The 19,502-nt window shown below is 39.3% G+C and overlaps 1 protein-coding gene across 1 annotated transcript in view; it reads left to right on the forward strand.

Moving 5' to 3' along the window:
* Window positions 1–14,607, forward strand: part of ZYG11B (zyg-11 family member B, cell cycle regulator) — a 39,136-nt gene extending 24,529 nt beyond the window's left edge. Inside the window, exons 6-14 of the mRNA XM_075002764.1 lie at window positions 2,988–3,052; window positions 3,948–4,047; window positions 4,140–4,190; window positions 8,165–8,326; window positions 8,419–8,466; window positions 8,865–9,062; window positions 9,163–9,215; window positions 9,911–10,008; window positions 13,055–14,607. Coding sequence (XP_074858865.1) covers window positions 2,988–3,052; window positions 3,948–4,047; window positions 4,140–4,190; window positions 8,165–8,326; window positions 8,419–8,466; window positions 8,865–9,062; window positions 9,163–9,215; window positions 9,911–10,008; window positions 13,055–13,245 — 966 coding nt within the window. The 3' untranslated portion in view covers window positions 13,246–14,607. The remainder of the gene's footprint in view (window positions 1–2,987; window positions 3,053–3,947; window positions 4,048–4,139; window positions 4,191–8,164; window positions 8,327–8,418; window positions 8,467–8,864; window positions 9,063–9,162; window positions 9,216–9,910; window positions 10,009–13,054) is intronic.
* The last annotated feature ends 4,895 nt before the right edge of the window (window positions 14,608–19,502 follow it).

The following is a 19,502-nucleotide window of genomic DNA, read 5'->3' on the forward strand; positions in this document are numbered from 1 at the left end:
TAATCTCATCCATCTTGTAAACTTGCCGTAGATCTAACCATCCTGTAGATGTTGCAAAACAATATGAACTTAGCAAATGAAACAAGGTTTGACTCAGTGATGGCCTTGAATAGCTATGTCCAAATGTTTGTGTACAATATGCGCACCTGATATATAGTAACTTCAAAGGCTGCTCCTTGTGACAACTTTAGACTCATTATCATCAACAGCCATGGGCTCAGTGCTGTTGGTGTCTGATGCCTCTCTCACTATTTCCTTCTATCTTTCCCTGTCCAGTGCGGAGTGGCTTAGTTTCTGTAGACTAGCTCTGCACCAATCTGCTATATCATCTACCCATTCTCTGAGGTCTGCCTCTCCTATTCGAACCATCCATTATGCCGAATACCAGGGTCTTGATTTTTCGTTCATTGTTGATTCTGCAGATATGCCTGCATAGCTGTAAGTTCCATTGTATAACCTTCTGCAGTAGATTCTCTTTCAGCTTCATCTTCCTATATAAATTCCTTATTGGTGAACTTCTGCATCCATTCTATTCTCAGGATTTTTCAATAACTCCTCTTAAATATCAATATCCTTCTCTTTGAATCTTTTGTTATCACCCATGTCTCACATCCATACAATAAGCTGCTGAATACATGTTTTCAAGATGCTCGGTTTTGTTCCTAAGCTAATGGCTTTGCTTTTTCAGATCTTATCCATCACCTTCAAGCTTGCTCTTGCTTTCATTATTCTAGGCCATATTTCCTTCTTATGGTCTAGATCATATGTTATGTTGCTTCCCAGATACATGAACCTCTCCAGTTTGATCCAGTCTACCCTGATCTTCCTTACTATTTCCTAACCTCCAAATACTATTGTTTTTGTTTTGTCAATGTTCATAATCAGCCTGTACCACTTCTCTTCCTCGTTTAGCACCTGCACCATTCTTGCTAGCTTCTCTTCATCTTCAGTGATAACTGTATCATCCACGAACCTCAAGTTGTTGATTCTCATCCTATGCACAGATATCCCTTCTACCTCTTTCTTGATCTTGTCCATTGCTCTCTCTAGGTGTGTGGCAAAGATGCTAAGCAATATTGGATCTCCTTGTCTCATACCTCTACTCATTCTAAACCAACTTCCCAACTCGCCGCATGTCCTCACTGCTGCCTCCATGTCATTGATATCCTTCAATAACGGTATCAGTTTGCTATCCACTCTGTACAATTCTTAACACTGCCCAAGTCACTTTCTGATCTATATTGTCAAATGCCTTCTGAAAAAACACTGAAGCAATTGTAGATGTTCTTGTTGTTTTGTCAAGCTTTTTCTGCTATCAATCTTAGTGCTGATATCTGCTGTATGGTACTTCTCTCTTTCCTGAATCCCTCTTGCTCATCTGCCAGATGTTCTTCTATCTGCAATCTTAGTCTCTCCCTCCGCATCAGCACCAGTACTTTGTCTAAATGATTAGTTTGGGCAATCATTCTGTAGTTCTTCCACTCCAATGCACTTCCTTTCTTGTGTATTTTCACTAGCATGGATCTTGTCCATTCCTTAGGTGCCTTCTCTTCTTTCCATGCTATATTACATAGTCAGTGTATTTCCTGAATCATGTGTTCTCCACCATATTTGATCATCTCTCCCCTCCTGGGCAGGGAGAAGAATCTTTGGGACATGCTGGGGTGGGGCATGGGGGGTTGTTGGGGCCTTGCGGGTGTGGGGGAGGGCTTCAGTCTGAGATTGGGGGTGTTAGCATATGGGCCTGTGAGCATACAACAGTTGACATTCTTTTATTTGCTGCTTCTTGTCCTACTCTGTTCTTTAGTCTGAGTTCAATAAAATAAAGTCTTAAAGCCATTCTAAAGAAATACTGCTTCTACAAACAGCACTCCTACAAGGCAGAGGGTTCAACAAGGAAGTGGCTCCATGGAATGCAAAACATTTCCTTGCACAACAAAAAAACAAAGAGCCAGAACAGAAAGACACACCACATACAGGAGAGATATCACTATTAGCTATCTGAGAGCTGTGGCCCAATTGTTATTGCCATGTTCTCATTATCCAGGCAGGACTGAGTAAATGTATAAGTCCTGAAGTGATTGTTGTCCTTCACAAAAATAGTACTAAAGTTCCTTGTAGAGGATTTTGTATATGTGAACCATTTTTCTCTCTCTACATGTTACCTGTGGGTAATTGCTCAGTAAAGCATGACAAATGTAATTGTAATGGAAGGGGGCTTCCCTCCAAAGAGGAATGTGGAAATTTTTTGTGTAGTCCCTGATTACAAAACTCCTTTTGGATGATGAGCAGCAAAATAGCAGAGGCCTGGCAGGATTTGCTTGTGTGTTTCAGAGAGAGTCAGCTAGCTGAAACATGTGGTAGTTGTGAGAAATGAATGCCTACCTTCTTCCAAAAATTAGCAAATGTCTGATATAATGGAGGCTGCCATTCTCAGAAGTATTATTTTGAGGGAAATCTTATGATCGAAATATGTCAGCTTTAAAGACTATGTAGTACAGACAAATAAGTCTTGTTTTTAATATCTGGTACAAGACTACAGTACAGCCAATTAGGTATGGCTAAAGAGATGTATTCACCTTTTTTGTTAAGTTGTTGATCCTACCCATTTAAAGGACAATAATTGTAATTCGTAAAAACATAAACCGGCATAGTACAACTTGATACCACTTTCACCCCCCAAAAAAAGCCTTTATAGTTTTGTATTGGGTAAAGAGACCATGCAAAACTTGACTTCCCAGTATAGTATGGCACATTCTGTAGTGAAAAGAGTGTTATAGTTGTGTAAAAGACCTGTGGCTTTGTTCTTGAAAAATTACATGTTTTTGTTAAGTCTCTCTTGTTTGGAAGTATAACCATTTCAGTGTGTGGTGCATCAAACTTTTACAATTTTTGTGTAGGAAGGAAGCACTTGGAAATTTTTGTATCTTTCTGCTGACTCATTTTCCCCATACCCTCCCCCCGCCTTTTTTTTTGGCTTTATGCAGCTCCAAAAGAACTGCCTTCTTTCACTATGCAGTGACAGGATCCTCCAGGATGTTCCATTTAACAGGTAAATTTCATCTCATTATATAAAATGGGATATAGAGTGACATCAGGTTGTTATTTTTAAATTATAGCATTTCTCTGAAATATGCTAATTGTTGTCTTAGTCGCAGGAAAAAGATACGTGTTGTCAATTTGGAGACCTGTTGTTGATGCAGAGGGTTAGATTCTGATCTCAGATCCTGTATATAAGAATTCCTGAGACCCATTATTCACAGTTAAATGGATTGTAGATCTTTTCTACACAAGGCGATTGACTTCAGTGAAATTACTTAACTCTAAACTTATGTAATGGAGATCAAAATTTAATCCTCAGTTTGCTGACCCTCTGAAATTGTGGAGGTGAGTTTTGTCGTTCTTCAGTGGGTCCTTTTATTTAGAAACTTGGTTGGAAGGCTTTGGAGGGTTCGCATCCAACATACCTAGGTGAGATGATGAAAGAGAAAGTGAGAGGTAAGCCAGTTCTCCTTCAGCTCTCTACAAAAGAAGACCTTGTGCTTTTATTTTACATTTTTAGTAAAAGAAACACTGAGGGACCAGTCCTGAAATCTGAGTAATCCCTGTGTGCTAGGCCTAACTGAAGATTTTGTTTTCTGTAGCAAGCTGGCAAACTGTAAGATCTTCAGGTTTTCAGTAGACAGACTCTGTTGGTGGTTTCCCATGGTTTATACAGTAAAGAAAGTTTTAAGAGCTGGTATCAAAGCTTTTCTGAGGGTTGTTTGTGGCCTGAAACTAGCTTTGCTTCCTCTTAGTTCCACTGTTCACTTTCACTTACTTGGGACAAAGCACCATGTTTCCCAACTTTTACTGACTCTGGAATCCTGGTCTGATGTGTGGTGTGTAATTTTTTTTTTAGAGCTTATGTAACTTCTGTCCTGAAAATGAAAACTGTTAACTTTCAGATTTGAAGCAGCCAAACTTGTTATGCAGTGGCTTTGTAACCATGAAGATCAAAATATGCAGAGGATGGCGGTGGCTATAATCTCCATTCTTGCTGCAAAGGTACAAAATTTATAAATGTGGTTGCACTAAAATATAATTTCCCAGGTCCTGATGATTTTTCTGATAGTCACTTAATTTTTTTTTGTTTATAGCTTTCAACTGAGCAAACAGCTCAACTTGGTGCAGAGCTCTTCATAGTTAGGGTAAGTTCAATACTGCATCTCTTAGAAACTGCTTCCCTTGATTCCTATTTTAAATAATTTTGAAAGTGGCTACAGTTGGGCATATTCTATTAAACAAAGTAGTAATTTTTTTTATCTTCTGTCATTACTTCTACTGGGAAAAGATTAGCACACCAGACTGCCAGGGGGGCAGTAATTAACCAAGTTAATGAGGGTTGCCTGTAGGCCCAGCTAAATAGAAACCAAAATAAATACCTTGATTGTATCAGGAATTAAATTACTGCTGTATGAATCAGAATTGCGTTTCCATCCAAACTTTTTATAATTTACCGTGACCTTTACCTTGAAAACAAATTTTGCATGGATATGTTTATCTTGACGTGCAGTATGGTAGATAGGGCCACTGTGGTGTCATCAGGCTGCTGCAATACATACTGATTAAATTAGGCATCTCGCATTTAAAAAAGTTTTCCACATTTCTGCTGCAATTGAAATAGAACTGACACCTAGAAAAAACTATCAGAAGTCATAGTTCCTGGGAACGGTTTTCAGCAGCTGTCTAATGACCTTAACATCAGGACAGGAAAAATGCACATTTCAGAGATAGCGCTCTCAATTTCTAGAGCAAGACTATGATGCAAAACACATCTCTGATAGTGCATTCTTTATTACCATAATGTCTGTGCAGCATTGATGTTCAAGTGAAAGCTCTTGAACAGCTTTAAGCCTTAATTCTTTTAGTGGAATTCCTGTCAGAACCAAAAAAATCAGGATCTTGTTCTGGTTCATTTGATGCTAGTTGTTTGAAGTAGTGGCTGCTACAGTAAAAGCTGTGTTTTCTAGCACTTGGATAACTGGCGCATTTTGTTAACAGGCATGCCTGGCCAGGGCTGCCATCAGAGCAGGGCTGGCATGCAGGATATATCATAGAGGTTGTCATATCATAGAACTGGAAGGGACCTCGAGAGGTCATTGAGTCCAGGCCCCTGCACTCACAGCAGGACCTATCCCTATCCCTGACTTTAAATCTAACCTGCCCCAGACCCTTAAAAGGTCCCCTCAAGGTATGCACTCACAACCCTGGGTTTACAAGGCCAATGCTCTAACCACTGAGATATCCCTCCCCCAAGATAATAAAGTTATGCCGTAGTTGTTAAATTCCCAGACAGAGAGGCTTAAATGAGTATTTAATATTTTCTCCTAACAACCTTAGTTTAATGTGTTCTCTTTTTAAAAATATGTAATGGATGTGTTAGGAAAAAATTGCCACTGCTTGCAACAATTAAATGGAGGTAGTAGTCTTGCACAGTTGACCCATTACAATCTTGCAAAAGGCTTAAGAGGTAGAGAAATGGAAAAAAGGCCAAAAGCATGTTGGAACAAAATTAAAAAAGGCCAAGGTACAAAACAAGATTAAACTAGCTAGGGTATGAACATAAGTTTAGGTGGGGTAGGATCAGAGGCTAAAATGCAGAAAGAACGAGTGAAGAATTATTTAGACAAATTTGATGTCTTCAGGTTGGCACAACCTGATGAACTAGATCCTAGACTATATAAGGAACTGACTTAAGAGCTCTCTGAACTACTAGAGATTATCTTTGAACTCATGGATGATGGGAAAGATCCCATAATTCTGAAAAAGAGAACATATAGTATCTATCTGTGAAAAAGTGAATAAGGACAACTCATGGAATTCTAGATCAGATGGCTTATTATCTTTCCTGGTACCGATAATAGAGCAAATAATCAACAACCAGTTGGTAGAACAGAGGCAGGCAAGATACAGCCCATGGACCAGATCTGGCCCACCAAGACCTTTTACCTGGTCTGTGGCCACCCCTGCAACAGGGTGTGGCACTGCCCTGTTTCACTCTCTGCTGCAGAGGAGGAGGGGAGGTCTTTGTGTGCTGTCCCTGCCCAAGCGGAATCTCTCAGCTCCCATTGGCTAGTTTCTGGCCACTTTCCAAAATCTTGGAGTGTCTTCAGAATCACATATTATTGTCCACCCCTATTCTAGAAGATAAATGACAGTCAACAGTATTTATGAAGAAAAAATCATGTCAGATTTTATACCTTTGTACAAACCTGTGGATGAGGAGGGAAGGGATGAAGCATTTATGTGACTCAACTTTAGTAAGAAGTCTTGTGGTACCTTATAGACTAACAGATATTAACAGATATCTGTTAGTCTATAAGGTGCCACAAGACTATTTCTTGTTCTCGAAGCTACAGACTAACATGGCTGCCTCTCTGAAACTTTATAAGATTTTTTGATGCCATCCCATAAGCAAAGTAGGGAAATATGCCCTGGAAAAACCTACTCTATAAGGTGGATTCACAGAGTGTAGTTATTAAGGATCCACAGTCAACCTGGAAGCAAGGGATTTGTACTATTCAATTAATGGATAATGGAGAATAGAAACAACAAAGTCTTCAGAACAAATTTATAAATTGTATGGACAATACCAAGCAGGAAGGGGTTGCAAGCACTTCGGAGGACAGGATAATAATTCAGAGTGATTTTAGCAAACTGGAAAAATGGTCTGAAATAGGATGAATTTCAGTAAGGGCAAATTCAAAGTATTTCTCTTATGAAGGAAAATAAATTGCATGAATACAAAATAGTAAATGACTGCATTGGATGGAGTACTGTAGAAAAGGATCTGAGGGTTATAATGGATCTCAAACTGAATCAGTCAACAATATAATACTGCAGCTTTTTTTTTTTTTTTGCTGGCAAATGTCATATTGTCATTCTGGGATATACTAGCCGAAGCATTGTAAGTAAGACACAAAAGGAATTCATCCACTCTACTCAGCACTGCTAAGGCCTCATCTGGAGTATTGTGTCTAGTTCTGGGCACTGCTCTTTTAGAAGAAAATCTGGACAAATTTAAGGAAGTCCAGAGAAGAATAACAAAAATAATTAAAGGTCTAGAAAACATGACTTGCAGAGAAAGATTGGAAAAAAGTGGGTTTGTTTAGTTTGGAAAAGCTTGAGGCCAGGGTCGTAAGTCTTCAAGTATATAAAACTTTGTTTCAAAGAGATGATAAACCAGTGGTGTCCACTAAAAATTCAAACCTCGCCACACTTGTGGCTCTTGTCTTTCCATATGCCACGTTACATTATTCAAAACTTTTTAGTAATATTATAAAAATACCTTCTGGCCTTTGAATTCACATGAAACTGTGAGATGATGTAATAATCACAGACACAGATATGGTAACACCATTCATTGCAGCAAAGAAAGGCTAACTATAGAAAGGCTGTGAACCCTGTGTAGTCTGTAACAACCACCCCTCAGCCTGGCTGGAAGTAGCGTGGCTGCAGCTGTTCCCCACAAGTAGTGCGCAGACAGTGGTGCTACCCCCATGTGTTAGAGGGTGATACCAAACCCCCAGACTTGCCATGCCTTGCAGTGTTCCCTTTCAGCATGGGTGGCATCAGTGCCCTCAGGGGTTCCCAGCTGGCTGGCAGGCTGCTTCACCTGGGTGAGCACTTGTGCCGATCACTTTTGAATATGTGTGACTAATTCGAAGAATTACTATTTATTGAGTTAGGTATGCATGCATTCACCACAATGCCATGTCTTATTCGCCATATGTGGCAAGTAGCAAACATATTGGACACAATGGTGATAAACTGTTCTGATCCAGTGATGAAAAGACAAGCAGCAATGGCTTAAATTCTCTGCTTCAGTATACTGAACTGGATTACGTGACCTATCAAGATCTCTTCTGGGCCTACATTTCTTTGATGCATTATTTTATATGATACGAAGCGCATTCATAACAAGTCTGAGTATGTATAGGAAAATAATTACTGAAAATATACAGAAAAATTGTGTTAATCACTAAATACATAATTCTCCATTCTAAGCAGAGATGCAGTTACTCCTTGCCCTGCTCTGTGCTTAAGAACAATGACAATGCTATAGGAACAAAATACACAACTTCTTCAAAGCTAACTTTCCTTTTTGTTTTTCCTTTTGCAGCAACTTCTACAAATAGTTAAGCAAAAAACAAATCAGAATCTAGTGGATACTACACTCAAGTTTACACTGAGTGCACTTTGGAATCTCACTGATGAATCTCCAACCACATGCAGGCACTTTATTGAAAATCAAGGGCTAGAACTCTTCATGAGAGTCTTAGAGGTGAGGACTGTGGTTTAGGGAGTGGATTGTGTTCCGTGATTCTTAACAAACCACCATTTTGTGGCTTACATAAGCTATATTTCACTTTGCAGTCATTCCCATCTGAATCGTCTATCCAACAGAAAGTTCTTGGCCTTCTGGTAAGAAGAATCGGAAATTTTTTATAAATTTAACAAAAATAAAAATTGTTCTTAGTTTCTGTGAGAATTGTCTTAAATGATACACTGTAAATTATATTTTTATTTCTTAATTTTTAATCGTACATGCTGGGCTTTTGTGAACTATACATTTGACATATGATTTTTAGATTAGGTTGCCTGTGATCCCAAAGCATCATCTTATATAGGAATAGCTTTTGCAAAACTCAAGAGTAAAACAGGAAGATTTTCAAAGGTAAAATTGGCAGCTAGGTGCCTAACTCCCATCTGTGGCTTTGAAATGTACCTTTAATATCCATACATATGTTTGAATGAAGTTAGACATTCATTAATATGTTGTTATTTCTATTTATATGTTTTCAATTCTGTTTTTCCTATAGAACAACATAGCAGAAGTGAAAGAGCTACATTCTCAGCTAATGTGGAAGGACTTCATAGACCACATCAGTAAACTGTTGCACAGTGTGGAGGTGGAAGTCAGTTACTTTGCAGCTGGGATTATTGCTCACTTGATATCTCGAGGAGAGCAAGCCTGGACATTGAGTCGCACTCAGAGGACATCTCTACTTGAACAGCTGGTACAAAAATGGCTAAAAATATTCCATGCTTTTGTGTTTATATCCATGTTTGTCTGTCGTTGGCATTAAATACTACAGCGCTCGATTCTCTGTCTTTCAGCACTCAGCCATTTTGAATTGGCCAACACCAGAATGTGAGATGGTGGCCTACAGGTAACTATTGCCTTCATTTAAAGTTTGGGGAATACTAATTCTAACATCTTTCAGTTTGCTGTAAAATTACAGGGCTGCGCCTAAAGCATTGCATAGCTGCTTGCCAAGCATTGTCCCTATAAACAAAAATATGCTTCCTGGCTGAATCCTCTAGTTACTAGCAGATGTCTTTGGGGCTGATGGGAGAAATGAGTCAACCTGGGTCTCCTTACAGAGACCAAGATAGTGGTGGTGTTCTCCAGTCTCCTAGTACAGCCCCGCTTACCTCTTTAGATAGACGTTGGGATGAATGTTCAAAGGAACATATGAAGGAGCTAAATAGCATATTAACTGTTGAGCTACAGTGATATAGGGTGGTATTGTATGCTATAGATTCATGGGGTGTAAGGCGGGAAGGAACCATTAGACTATTTTGTATGACCTCTTCTATATCGCTAGCCAGGTACTTTGGTCTGTTAAGTAATGTGAGGCACAAGATGCTATGGCTTAGAGTACTGATTTACTAGTAAATAACATTTTGTAAATTATCTTAAGCACTGGGAACAAAAGTCAAATACTGCATCCAAAAGTCTAACATATTACAACTGTCTTTTTTTTTTATCTAGATCCTTAACTAAATAGGTTGCCAGGTATGGTCTTGGTAGTAATAGTATCCAATATTCCAATTAATTGTTTTTGGTTTTTTTTATATGTAGGTCTTTCAACCCTTTTTTTCCACTCCTTGGCTGCTTCATGACACCTGGGGTTCAGCTGTGGGCAGTATGGGCCATGCAGCATGTCTGCAGCAAAAATCGTATGTACTAAGATTAAAAATACATTTAAAGTCCTACCTCTTAACATAAGGTCTATCAGAATGACAAAAATAACCCATGATTCTTATCCATAAATCCAGAATCCATAAATATCTTATTTTGAAATACCCCCTAGGGTAGGTGTAGCCCAACAGGAGTTGAAAAAAGAACTAGATAAATGCATGCAGGATAGGTCCATCCATGCCTTTTAGCCAGAATGAGCAGGAATGGTGTACCTAACTTTTGTTAGTCAGGGTTGGGAATGGGTAACACTTGATGATTACTTGTTCTGTTCATTCCCTCTGGGGCATCTCTTATTGGCCACTGTCAGAAGACAAAATACTGGGCTAAGTGGACCTTTTGGTTTGACCTATTATGGCCATTCTTATATTCTTAATGTACACTGTGTCTATTTCTCAGGTGATTTAGGGACATGTGTCCTCACTACTCTCTACAGTGTATGCATATATTAGCTCTACTCCCAGAGATCAATGAGTTACTTTCAAGCTGTGTGTAATGCCATTGACAGCAATGGCTTTGTGTCTGCTGCTATCAAGGCTAAAATCACTACTACTACAATGGAAAACTCCATTCCTTAGCTTAGCAGTTGGGGCAGGCGCTTAGTGCTGTATAAATATTCTGCAGGGATTTTCTCCTAGGGGTGTTCTAGTTCTAGGTCCAGGGTAACCAATCCAAAATTGAGAGATGAGCTGACAAAGCTGGGTTTATTGACTGGACTGAAGACAGTGGAGTGTAACCTAAGTAGCAACATTAAACTGAAATTGCACAGCAGGGAGCCCAGTCTATCCCAATCATTTTCCCCCTCCTAGGCACTCCCACTACTCTCAGTTCAACATAGTGATTTATTAATTTTGTTTTGTATGTTCTGATCTAAATTCCAAATTTTTCATGTGGTGCACATATTTGAATTGAAAATGAGTAATGGCTGGATAGAAATTGTCAGCATAAGCAAAGCTGGAGAAATTGGTAGCTAGATAACAAACATAGCAATTACCATACAGAATCAAACCAGTAATCTTCCTGTTCCCGCATGTTGTCTCCAACTGTGGTCAATACCTGATGCTCCCAAAGGCAGATGTGATGAAACCCCATGATAAATAGCTTTAAGATAACCTTTGTAGAGCAAGGGCAGGCAATAATTTTTGAGGGGGGAACCATTCCACATTTTGATATGTGGCTGAGGGCTGCATTCTTCTGTTGAGGGGACTGCGGGGTCTGGGACGTAGGCTAAGTGCAGAAAGGTGTTCAGGGCAGGGGACTGGGGATGCAGGAAAGTGTGGGGTCCAAGAGGGAGTTTGGGTGAAAGCGAGAGTTGTGATCTGCGGCAAGGGATTAGGGCCCTGGATGGGGGATATGGTTGCAGGAGAGGATTCTGTCCTGGGAGAGTAGTGTAAGAGAGGGTACAGGGTCTGGGTGGGAGTTGTGCAGAATTTGAGTGGTGACCTGGGTCAGGAGTGGGAGGTGACTCAGGACAGGAAGCTGGGGTATGGGAGGAAGTGAGGTGTCAGATGCAGGTTCTGGGAGGGAGGTGCTTACCTGGGCACCTCTTGGCCAGCAACCCAGGGAATGGTCTGGCAGGCTCAAAGCATTTGGCTGCTGGGGCCATGTGCCACTCTGTGCTGGGGGGCAGGAAGGGTGACCTCATGCACTGTCTCAGCTCCCACCACAGTCCTGAGAACTCCCACTGGCTGGTTTCTGACCAATCTGAGTGCTAAAGATAGTACATGGGGGCAAGGGCAGCATGCAAGGTCTCTCTTCCTCCCCACTTATGGGGAGAGGGCATTTTGTGGTGTCTAGAGGCATAGGCCCCAGTAGCTGGCTTCTTTGAGTGCAGTGGGACTGCACCAGGCAGGGAGCTTGCCTGGGGTGTCCTGGAGGGCCATGAGCCAGATCCAGAGCCTTGGTGGGTGGATTCAGCCCACATGCAACATTTTGCCTACCCCTGTTTTAAAGGAATCTTTGCAACTTATTATTTAAAGATTGCTCTTAAGCGGGAAGGTTCACTTGGGGAAGCTTAGAAGCTTTTAATTACTGATATCACAGAGGTGACTGGGGCTCTTGATGTTGGGAAGGGAAGGCATTTATTTTCTTGCCAACTCCCTTTTGGGTGGGGACAGAACTTTAAATTTTGGAGAAGCAGTACTTAAATTCCCTCCCTTATTGACTACCTTTGGTAAGACCTGGCTGCCCCTCTACACCATGTCCCACATAACATCCAGAACTGACAACTAAGTATGTTGACTTTGTTCTGCAAAATTTGATCAGCAGTGAAATAGTTAATGTCCATGCCTAAATTGCTAACCTCTGTGTCACTCCACTGAGGTGAATGGGATTAGTTTACACTTCATGGAGTTTTTATTTTGTGGACAGATGCATTGACAGGTATTTATAGGCAACTGTCACTCCATTAAGTGATATTAGGCTCATGATTTGAAAGATTTTTTCATGACCATGAGAGTTCATTTCTAAAAATGAAAACTCAGATTCTCAAGCTAAGCTATGCTCTGGGTTAATGGTGCATTCATCTATTGTAAATGTGGCTCCAGATATGATCAATGCTCCTGAATGATGACCTCCTGAATAATTCAAACGTGTTACATAACTTTTTAAAGTCAATAATATAAACAGTTAGAAATATGGAATAGTCTGTTTAGGTGCTTACATGCCCATGTGATCTATGTCAGTGACAAGAACATTATTGTATCCTTACAACACAAATGTGTGAGAGAGGGGGAAAAAAGGTACTGCCTACATTTTATAGGGTGTCATGGAAGTCAGTGGTAGAGCTGGAATTGAACCTGGATGGTATGAGGATCTATTCTAAATTTTTAACCGCAAGAGCCGTCTTTCCCATTACAGTAAAAAAAAAAAAAATTTTCCTGAATGACAATACAGTTTTGCAGATGCTTTATAAAACTACCTAAATATTGGAGGGAATTACAGTGTAAACTCAACACCTGAATGTGTTTCACAATTGATTTTTTTTCTCTCCAAACAGTTAACTTTTTTCTTTCTATCTCACTTCAGCGGCCAGATATTGCAGCATGTTAATTGAAGAAGGTGGATTGCAGCACTTATACAACATCAAGGAAAATGGCCAAACTGATCCCGATGTCCAACGAATTGCAATTGCCATTCTGGATAGCTTAGAAAAACATATTGTACGTCATGGGAGACCACCTCCATGTAGAAAGCAGCCACAAGCCAAGCCAAACTGAAAGTTGCTGGTATAAGTAGGTACACTATCCTGTCTGTAGTAATCCTTTATCACGTGTGTACTTGGAGTTACTTGTACTACAGTGATCACCAGTGAAGTTATTTGCGAACAATTATACTGGATACCACTTGTGATAATTGGGCAAATGTCTACTGTCAGCTTCTGAGGAGATCTATGATCACTGCTTGATCTAGTCATACTTATAAGATTACTGATGACTACAGCAAGGTGGGACTTCAATAGTTTGGAATTCACACTCAAAACCAAACCTCTAGGAATATCTTGATTTTTGGAGACAGAGAGCTTGCTTCATCCCTTTTGTTGTGGAATGTAGAACTGTTTACCAACTCAGTGTTTAAATAGAACTGTCTGCAAGAGTGGTGAATCTCACAATCTCAGCTTTAAACAAAAAGTATGCATGCACACATTAAAAATACCTTGTGTAACTAAGGTAACCAGAATGTCCCATTGTTTATGGATTCTCATAAGCCCAACTGAGTCTTCAAAATGCCTTGTCATGTGATCTGGCAAATGTCCTTTTTCTCTCCAGCACTAGACTGCTGTCTTCCAGCTGTGGGCTTATCTTGACTCAGCAAGGTTAGGATCAGCAGTGCCTTTGTGCAAACAGGACACACTGTATTTGCTGCTCTGGAGAAAGCAGTAGAGGTACAGCTGGAAGTGGTGCATGGTGGAAAGCTAGAACTACTAAGAGGATAAACTGAGTTTTAATTTTAATTTTTGAAACTCAGGGTTTTAAGGAACTGGTAGAAGAAGGAGGGAGCTCTCCATCAGAGCTCAAAATGTTAGTTGAAGTGGGAAAACTCTTCTCATCACATGAAGCTGCTTGCCCTGATGGGAGAACCAGGATATTTGGTTATCTTATTTATAACGGATTGCCTTGTCATTCATTGTTTTTTATTTTGTCAGCTTCGTGCAGTGACTTGCATTCCCAATGCATTACAGTGCAAAATATCATGCAAAATCTCATCGGATCCTTTGTAAATTGCACTGTTGCCCAGAGTGTGAAATTTTACATAAAGTTATCAATTGTAAAATCTTTTTCTTCCTCTGTAACTTACAAGTTTAAAATTTGTGTTGAATTAAATGGAGATTCCACAGCATACAGATGCTTGATTAAATACAAGTGATGGAAGCAAGCTACAACATGAGATCAATTTCCCTTTGTTTCAGAGTGCTGTTTACTAATTCTGCTTGTACTACCAAATGGCCTCTTTGCATCTCCCTGCCAAACAATTCTACTATTAAACTTCTGAGTGTTTAAATTCCAATTGCTGAAGAGAAAGTAGCTGTACTGTGTAACTTACCAGAAAGGGATAGCGTTCACACTGTGTGTGTGTGGGGGGGGGGGGGGGCGGGGGGAGAGAGATTTGCTTTAGTAATGTTACCACTGCCATATCTTATGCTTTGTTTTGTACTCAAGGTATCATCTGGGTAGCATCATTCTTCTACATACATCTGAATGTATGTAGTTTCCTTGATCCAAAAAGAACTGAAAATTGTCAAAAATTTAAAATTATAGTATTTATTTAAAAAAGTTCTGAAGAATTATGTTTTATGGGCAATTACTTTTACCTTTTACAGTAGAGAAGTTTGACTTCTGCTGTGAAAAGTCCAGAGAGGTAATATGTTAATTTAAAAAAAATGGAATGTTGCTTTTTCCCAGTAAGATGGCTGTTTTCCTAAGTACACTAAATTAAACTATACAAAGGCTGATATGGCACATCACCCGTAATGGAATGGACGGGGCACCAGTCTGGTTAGCTAGGGCATCAGTTCTTGAGGTTATGGAACAAGCATAATGCAACCACACACAGGTTCCAGCAATGCATTTTTTTCTTCACCTGTAACATAACTTACTCCATGATACTCTTCAGAAGTCCCTGATGGTATATGCATTTTGGGCATGACTATAGCACTAAGGGTATTCTGCACTGCTGCAGTAAGTCAACCTAAAGTAACTCAAATTAGGAGTTGATGTACCTTTGGTCAATTTACTGTGAGGTCTACAAAATGCTTGGTTGACAGAAGACATTCTCCTATTGACTTATCTTACCCATTGACCCCTGTACTCTACCCCGATGAGAAGAGTAAGATATCTGCAGTCAGTTTGGTGAGGCTTCACTAGACCCATTAAGTCAACCCCACATTGCATCGTTCTCTGGAGCAGAGGTTCTGGGTGCAGTGGAGACATAGACAGTATACTGGTGCATTAAGAAAATCATTCAAAACGGGAAAATATTACAAATGAAAGACATTTTAGGCTAACTTGCATGTTTCTGTAAATGTTTCTGTACTGCTTAGGTTACCTTGCTTGAAGTTAAATGAGATGACTTACAAACAGATCTAAAGAATAGTGAAAACTGTTTCTTTCTCAAAGGCTGATGGTGTGCATGAGAAAGTGGTTCTTCAATCCAGTGTAGATTTATCAGTTTATAAATTAAACTACATTCATAACACATAACAATTAACTTATTTTCCAAAAAGTAAATTCCTTCTAATAAAGAAACCAGTTTTGGTTTAGCTGACAGCTTCTCACTGTATTAAGTACCCTTAATTAGAAACTGAAAGAGAAATCATTAGCTTGTCTGCCTATCTAATAGTATTTCATAGTATTTTGAAACTGCTGTGTTGGGAAGGTGATAGTTATACTTGGAACAGGCTTTTGGAATAACTGCTTGCATGCTAACAGTTCAAGAAGTTTTTGAAAATTCTGTAACTTGAGTATTTAATCACTGTACATATTTTAAATTTAAATGATACTGCTCAAGCTGTATATTTACCCTGTTTAGCGCATGAAACAGTTGGGCCTAATTCTGCCTGGAGTTTACATCCTTGGTGCAAAGCTTATTTTCGGTCATCGTTGTGTTTGAGGATTTTTGTTTGAGATATCCAAGCTTGAATTGCAGAATTGACTGGAAAGAGCTGTGTATTTAAAAATCATTTTTAGCCTTTATTAGGATCGTTGCCATGGTTCTTCCCTTACTATCAATCTTTCAGGTTGGCTTCTGCTGTGTGACGGTTCTGGGCTATTAGGATGGCATACAAACAGAAGTAGCCTCTTAATTGTACAGCTTTCTCCCTATAAGCTTGCTAAATCAGTTTCAGAACGTTACCTGGGCAGTGCTTACCAATGACTGTAACTTTCAAGATTAACTGTACTTAAACAGGAAGACTGTTCATATGGGAATGATGTAAGATCTGTCTGTATTCAGTGAGTGCTATACGAAACCTGAATGAATGGTGCACATTTAGTCTGTTCACTGTATGTGATGTTATTCATTCCTCCTTATGCATTCTTAAATTATTGGATCAAAGTTAGGCAATAAGAAATGATTGTCTGTAATGTGTAAAAGGAGGGGACTGCTCAATTTCCCTGGAAATAACAGAAGGGCTTTGTAACAGGTTTAGTTTTTTGGCATCTTTTTTCCAAAGCAAAGATATTGTTGCCATATAGCACAATATGACTTAAATGACAGTGCATTAAATCCATTCATTGATTGATGATGACAACAAGAAAAATTACAGAGATCAACAGCTCAGAAGGTTGTTATATCAGAATTTGTGGAAAATCCATGTTCTCATTCAAATTATGAACTGAGGTGATTTATTTTTTAGTATGTATTGGCAAAATCTGGCATTTGTGTTAACAAATTGGTTATGGTAATGGACAAAGTAACAGAGCAATTGATCCTTTATGGCATGAATCCCTGAAGAAAGGAGAACATAGAATTCCAACATATATTCTGTCAGCTGGTGGAAAGAATAGAACAACATTACTTATTAGCATAAAAGCTTAGGCGAGATTTACCAAGAAACCATAATTGTTTCCCAATGTGTACCTCAACCTTTTAAACAAAGTAGCTTTTTTTAAACTACATGCAAGGTGTGAAATATGTTTTTTCTGTTTTAGCTGTGATGCACCAGCATAGTTCTGTAATATGTGGCAAATGTTCAGTAAATGTAATTGTTGTTTTTTTTTAAAAGTCTTTATCCCTACAAAAAATGCTGTTTCCCCATGGGTCCCAGGTGAGTGGGGTAGGCTGCATATGGATTGTCATGTAGATTTCTAACCAGTGCTTTATTTGTGCACTAATTGTGTATGTTAACTATAGGCTTTGTCTAAATAAATGTCTGTACATTTTTCCTTGTAGAGTATTGAATATATATGTTCCATGCCGTTTGGCAGAAATGAGAGAGGCGGGCTGCATCGGAACCTGCCAAAACAAGTCTGTAAAAATACCTATTCATCCATATAAAAGTGTATTATTTATTAGTAAAATGATAAACAAGGTGCCATCATCAGTGAACATAGAAAAATACTTTTCTTTGACTGTTGCTGTCTTAAAATGAAAAACAGTGTCTTACAAGCTTACTTTGTGACACATGCATGAACTTTGTTTTCAATAAGAGCAGTAATCACTGCCAAATCTTAGGAATACACCAGAAGAGGGCTATTTGATCGATGTCTTTCAGTTAGGGAGAATTTTAATATATCCCTTGCTTCTCGTAGAGCTTTTCTATTTTTTCTTCACTAAATTTGATTCTTCAAGAAAATGGTTCTAGAGTAGTAAAAACTTTCTACAAACATTGTTTCCATGTTTACTTATGATCACTGAAATATATAAACATTCGCTGGTGAGAGCAGTTTTCAGTTTTTGTATTTAAAAAAAAAAAATAAACCAGAAGTGAGAAAATGTTGCTTTTGTTCTCACTGCCCTAAAAATGGAGATTTACATTATGCTAATATATTAAATAAAATATGGAAAGGGGAAAAGTACTTGGTATGGATTAAGAAACAGATACTTTGCAAACTCTTATGAATAGAGTAATCACAGTAGATGGTTTGTATTTGGATATAGGACTTTCATACCTTGGCTCATACAGATGATAGCAGTCAAAGTATTGCTGTGTGGTAAGTGGCTTCATGGCCTTTGTGAAATTAATTTTATGGTCTCAGAACAACTTCCACCACAGTTTGTCCATTACCAGAAACCACCATAGTTTGTACCAATTAACCTCAGCATCCTTATTGGAAGTCAACAGTTGTAAGACTGAATGAAGAACTGTGTTTTGATAAAGTGGTAATGGTTTAGATTAGACAAGCTCCCTCAAACTCAAAATAAGTGACCCTTGGCATTGCCTGAAGAAGGATGGAGAACTGAATCCTTCACTTCAGAATTACTTTGGGCCTGATTCTGATCTCATACTACCTTTGTACATTGGTAGGCATACTGATTTCAGAAGGGCTACTCCTTTAGCGTGAGGCGACAGCAAAATCGTGGCATTGGTTTATATAGTGCTTAAACGCTGTCATAACAGACCCAACAGAATCATTGTAAAGAGACTTGCTAGTCAAGCCTTGTTTCAGATTTCTTTTTTCATGGTTGTTTAAAATGGACATTAATATGGATTTCAAAATGGAATCTGTTGGCTTATCCTCGACACCCACTATATGTAGTGTCAGCTGTACCAGAGCTGATGATGTAGAACAGGGGCTCTCAACCAGGGTCCCAGGGGTGGGCCATTAGCAGATTTCATGGGTTCTGTGAAGCACAGCTGATGTTAGATTTACTAGTGCCCAGGACAAAAAGCTGAAACCCCACCACACGAGGCTGAAGCCTGGGATTCTGAACCGTGTCAGCCATAGGTTAAGCAACACACCTTTATGGGCATGTGGCCCCAGTGAATTGCCCTGCTTACTACCTCTTAACACTAGCCCTTGCTTTTATGTGTAGGAACCCTGTTGTGGCACAGGTGGGCCATGAAGTTTTTATGGCAAGTTGGAGTGGTGGCTCAGAAAAAAATGGTTGAGCCTGTGCTATAAAAGCCCAAACCAAACGTAACTGTTTTTTTCAAATCCAATAACCTTGTTCTCTAGGTCAATGAATCTCAAATTAAGGGGTGGGCCTCTCAAAAGAGGCAAGGGAATGTGTTTAAGGGACATCTGAGTGGTGTGTGTGTGTGGGGGGGGTATTTTTAAGAGCTCTGGCTGTCAGCCATGGGGGTCTGGGGCTTTTGCAGCAGGGCTACATGCATCTGGGAAATGAACAAAGGAAAAAGATATCTAAAAGAACTACCTTTGGGGCACCAGACTAAAAGCTTTGCTTATTTACAGCGTGACTCTCTTCAGCTGCGGGGATTATGTATTCCTGTCTTGGTGAAATTGAATCTACTTCTTCGTTTTACCTTTCTTTGTAAACTGTTAACCCCCTTAGAATTAACAGTAACCTTTTTTTT

The sequence above is a fragment of the Carettochelys insculpta genome, chromosome 9, assembly GCF_033958435.1.
Source record: "Carettochelys insculpta isolate YL-2023 chromosome 9, ASM3395843v1, whole genome shotgun sequence".
Lineage (NCBI taxonomy): Eukaryota > Metazoa > Chordata > Testudines > Carettochelyidae > Carettochelys > Carettochelys insculpta.